The following is a 5,226-nucleotide window of genomic DNA, read 5'->3' on the forward strand; positions in this document are numbered from 1 at the left end:
CATTATTGATGAGCTTCATTTAATTGGGGGTCAAGGTGGTCCTATCTTGGAAATCATTGTCTCTAGGATGCGGTACATTGCTAGTCAGCTGGAGAACAGAATTCGTATTGTCGCACTGTCAACTTCTCTTGCGAATGCCAAGGATCTGGGAGAATGGATTGGTGCCACATCTCATGGTCTTTTCAATTTTCCTCCTGGCGTTAGGCCAGTGCCTCTTGAAATTCACATTCAGGGTATTGACATTGCTAATTTTGAAGCCAGGATGCAAGCTATGACAAAACCTACTTACACTGCAATCATGCAGCATGCTAAGAATGGAAAACCTGCAATTGTGTTTGTTCCTACCAGGAAGCATGCCCGTCTCACTGCTGTGGATCTGATGACATATTCGAGTGTGGACAGTGAGCAAAAGCCCTTGTTCTTATTACAGTCTGCAGAAGAGCTGGAGCCATTTGTTGCCAACATCAAGGAACCTATGTTGAAGGAGACAATTCAATTTGGAGTCAGTTATTTGCATGAGGGTCTAAGCAGCACAGATCTGGATATAGTGAAAACACTTTTTGAAACAGGGTGGATTCAAGTCTGTGTGATGAGCAGCTCGATGTGTTGGGGAGTCCCACTGTCAGCGCATCTGGTGGTGGTTATGGGAACACAGTATTATGATGGCAGGGAAAATGCTCACACTGATTATCCTGTCACTGATTTGTTGCAGATGATGGGTCATGCCAGTCGACCTCTTGTAGACAACTCTGGAAAATGTGTCATCCTTTGTCATGCACCACGTAAAGAATATTACAAGAAGTTTCTGTATGAAGCCTTCCCAGTGGAAAGCCATTTGCATCATTATCTGCATGATAATCTAAATGCTGAGGTTGTTGTGGGAGTCATACAAAACAAGCAGGATGCAGTAGACTACCTAACTTGGACATTTATGTACAGAAGGCTCACACAGAATCCGAACTATTATAATCTTCAGGGTGTCAGTCACAGGCATCTTTCTGATCATCTCTCAGAGCTCGTGGAGAACACTATCAGTGATCTAGAAGCAAGTAAATGTGTCGCTATTGAGGATGAATTTTTGTTGTCACCTCTGAATCTTGGCATGATTGCTTCTTATTATTACATCAGTTACACCACAATTGAGCGCTTCAGTTCTTCTCTGACTTCTAAAACAAAGTTGAAGGGTCTTTTGGAAATTTTGGCCTCCGCTTCAGAGTATGAACAGCTTCCAATAAGACCTGGTGAAGAAGAGTTGATACGTAGATTAATCAATCACCAGCGCTTCACCTTTGAGAACCCAAAGCACACGGATCCAAACGTGAAGGCAAATGCTCTATTACAAGCTCACTTCTCTAGGCAAACGATAGGCGGAAACCTGGCTTCCGACCAACAAGAGGTGCTAATTTATGCAAGCAGGCTGCTTCAGGCCATGGTTGATGTTATTTCAAGCAATGGCTGGCTTAACCTGGCCCTCCTTGCCATGGAAGTCAGTCAGATGGTAACCCAAGGAATATGGGAGCGCGACTCCATGCTCCTCCAACTGCCTCACTTCACAAAAGAATTGGCCAAGAGGTGCCAGGAAAATCGTGGGAAAAGTATTGAGACAGTCTTTGATCTGGTAGAGATGGAGGATGATGAAAGACGAGAGCTCCTGCAAATGTCAGACTTACAGTTAATGGATATTGCTCGTTTTTGTAATCGTTTTCCAAACATTGATTTGACTTATGAGGTGCTGGATAGTGATAATGTTAGAACTGGAGAAGATGTTAGTGTGCATGTCAGTCTTGAACGAGATCTTGAAGGAAGGACAGAAGTCGGACCTGTGGATGCACCCAGATATCCTAAATCAAAAGAAGAAGGGTGGTGGCTGGTGGTTGGTGACACGAAAACTAACCAATTGCTTGCTATCAAAAGAGTTGCTCTTCAGAGGAAGTCCAGAGTGAAACTTGACTTTACTGCCCCTGCGGAACCTGGAAAGAAGACATACACACTGTATTTTATGTGTGATTCTTATCTAGGGTGTGATCAGGAGTATAGCTTCACAGTAGATGTCAAGGAGGCAGCAACTATGGAAGAGGATAGTTGAAGATGATGAGCGATGCCAAGCAAAACTTTGATGACTGGATATTCATGTAAGCATCGATCTCCATAAATTGTTTTCCCTGTTCTTTTCGTTCCTTGCATATATATACAATTTATTTATTTTATCGATGTTTGTCAAAATGTTAAATAGTTTACCACAGAAGCCTATACCCATGTTAATTGCTGCATCAATTGTTTGAAGCTATAGTCTGTTCGTTAATCACATGGTTGCCAAAAGGCTTGAGAATGAACACCTTTTCTAGGGAGATAAGCAAGTCCGTTCCAAGAATATGCTTAAAAGATCTTCATCTTCAGTGCTTTTTGAGGAATGAATTTATTCAGTCACACAGGTTTAAATGTTTCTGACAACCAGCATGGCTCATTGATATGGTGTGTTTGACTGAGTTGTCTATTGGGGAAACCACGCCCTTGATCTCATTCTTGTTCTTGAAACTTGTAGATGAATTTCAAATGTTTCATGTTTGCTAGTCATTTGATATTCGTGACGTTAAAAACAATACCAACATATTTCCAAATTTCTGTTGACAGAGACTCTGGTTTGCTGAGCTAGCTGCGTAGAATGCAAGTGCTAATATAGCGGTTTTGGCCCGATGAGATGTGTACAACACCTACTTGGCGAGGCGTAAATCTGTCGTTTGTTGTAGAATGATATTAACTGCTACTTGTTTTGTAATGACTCTTTTATCTCTGGTTACATTGACGTTCAATAGCTCCTAACTTGCTCCTGTTGTATTGAGAATCTGGGATTTGGAAAATTTGTTTCTGAGATTGCAATCTAATTAACTTTTGTCTGGAATTTTTGGAGTGTCGACTGTCACAGGACCAGCTCAGTGCATAATTTGCATGGTGTTCTTCTGCTCCATGCGCCCGTATCTCTTATCAATTGAAGAATATTTGTCTCAATACTGACATGTTAATTCAAAAATAAAATTAAATTGTAGATGCCATTCATTTTTGCAGAATTTTGTTAATATTTGATTTAATAATTTTAGAAGTGATATTTGTAGAGAGGTGTAATATATATATTTTATTTGAAACAATGAACTATTATTAATTGAAATAATTCAATTGTAATAATTAAAGTTGGATATCAATACTTAGTAAAGACAATTAAAATAATCACATTTGATCAATAATATAAAAAAAATAAAATTTAAAAAATATCTATCATGCAGTAGAATAACAATCTACGTATATAATAAAATTTGACTTTTAAAATCACGGGGCATCAATTTGATCTAAGCCTTAATAACATAAAGAGGTGGAATCAAAATTGGACACAAATCTTGACGGTTGAAAATATCAAATAACTTTGTCTCATTAGCAGCCTATTTTTTCCTTTACTAAAAAGACTTCCCACTTGCAAACAGAATTCCAAGTTATATAAATTGGCTCCATCAAAATTTGAAGTGGACACAATTTTGTGATCAGAATATTCTCCAGAAGTACTACTTACCGTTGTTGATTTGCACCTGTAAATAATGCAAAAGTCACTGGCACATCCTTTATATATTTATATATATATATAAATATTTAATGTAAATATATTATTTATTTTTTGTAAAATTAATTACCTAAGTTATATAAAGATAAGAAAATAAGTTAATATAAATATTTTGATTTAAAAAAAATTAATAAAAATGATTGAGTCCCTATATTATAAATGATTACGATTTGAAAATTATGATAAATCAGTATTTGTATTCGAGACCGAAACATATCTATGCAAAAACTTAATTTTAATTAAGAATTTAGCTGTGATCAAAATATTTACTATGAGTTTTAGTTACATGCAAACACAAAAACTAATGACCGTTGTGTTATTCGGAGTAATTAATAATCACCACAATTTTTTTACTTTTAACTACATAGTTAACTCATATTTCTTCCAGTGTTGCTGCTAAACTGTATGTGGTCAAGAAAAATGACAGTAGACCAACGGAGTCTTAGTTTAATGATTAAAATTAAAATTTTATAGAATAAGATTGAAAAATAAATCAAATTATTAGATATTTAATTTATAATCGATCGATAAAACCTCGTTTTGAGCTCGAATCTTTAAACTTAACACATAACAAACCAAAACTTGAGCACAATCTTTCCTTCCATATGGTGTGAAGTTAATCTCGAGTTCAATTTGCTTAGAGACAGAATAATAAAATATACTTGAAAATATTAAATTGTTCGAGCTTGGTTCATACCCAATCAAATTAATTAAGCTTGTCCAACTTTAAATAGATTATTAATCAAACCAAATTCGAACATATTTTTTCAATCTCGATAATAATTTAAATGAATTTGAACAATATTATAGTGTGCTTGGCTCAATCTATTTACATTCCTTCGTAAACAAATATAAAGTTATAAATTCGAATTCCACACATGTGAATACTTGGTTTACTTTATATGAATTGGTTGTAATCTATTATGTTATGGTCATTTGTAGTTAGAACATTTTTAGGGTTAATTACACTTAAATCCTCCCTAAAAAGCTAAATTTCAATGTTTTTGAAAAAAAAAAAAATGGAATAACACTTTATACCCTTTTAGAAATTCTCAATTTACACCTAAACCCCTTCCATAAGTGTTTGGATGCAGAATGTTGATGTAAGAAAAAAAAATTACATAAATTTAAATTTTGTCCCTTAATTACATTCTCATATATGTATTTTTATAGTAATAAAGAGATAAATATAATATATATATATATATATATAGAGAGAGAGGGGCTGAGGTTAATATCATTTCATTTTTTTTCCTTTATAAGTACACAATTATTACATAAAAATATTAAATGAGAGGTAAAATTGAAAATGTTATCGTCACCATTTTTTCGTCTAAATCCTAACAAAATGGAGTTAGGTGTAAATAGTGAATTTTCAGAAGAAATATCAAAATATTTTTTAAAAAAAATATAATTTTATATTTTTAGAAGAAATATAGGTGCAATTAACCTCTTTGTTTTTGTTGAGGTGTTTGATTGATATATTGATTCAATTATTGTTTTTATCCCAAACAAGGAAAAAAAAAATTACATGAGTAATACCCGTGACATGAAAAAACATGTTATCTACTTATGTTCTCTCATTGCCCCAAAGAACAAACCAAGTAATAAAATCAAAA

The 5,226-nt window shown here is 34.4% G+C and overlaps 1 protein-coding gene across 3 annotated transcripts in view; it reads left to right on the forward strand.

Annotated features, from left to right (window-relative positions):
- LOC105155825 (DExH-box ATP-dependent RNA helicase DExH12-like) overlaps positions 1–2,899 on the forward strand; it is an 8,528-nt gene extending 5,629 nt beyond the window's left edge. For all 3 annotated transcript variants that reach the window (XM_011071795.2, XM_011071796.2, XM_020692084.1), the window contains 2 exons: positions 1–2,132; positions 2,632–2,899. The exon at positions 1–2,132 is cut by the window's left edge and continues 1,079 nt beyond it. In XM_011071795.2, coding sequence (XP_011070097.1) covers positions 1–2,086 — 2,086 coding nt within the window. In that variant the 3' untranslated portion in view covers positions 2,087–2,132; positions 2,632–2,899. The remainder of the gene's footprint in view (positions 2,133–2,631) is intronic.

The sequence above is a fragment of the Sesamum indicum genome, linkage group LG2 (genome assembly GCF_000512975.1).
Source record: "Sesamum indicum cultivar Zhongzhi No. 13 linkage group LG2, S_indicum_v1.0, whole genome shotgun sequence".
NCBI lineage: Eukaryota > Viridiplantae > Streptophyta > Magnoliopsida > Lamiales > Pedaliaceae > Sesamum > Sesamum indicum.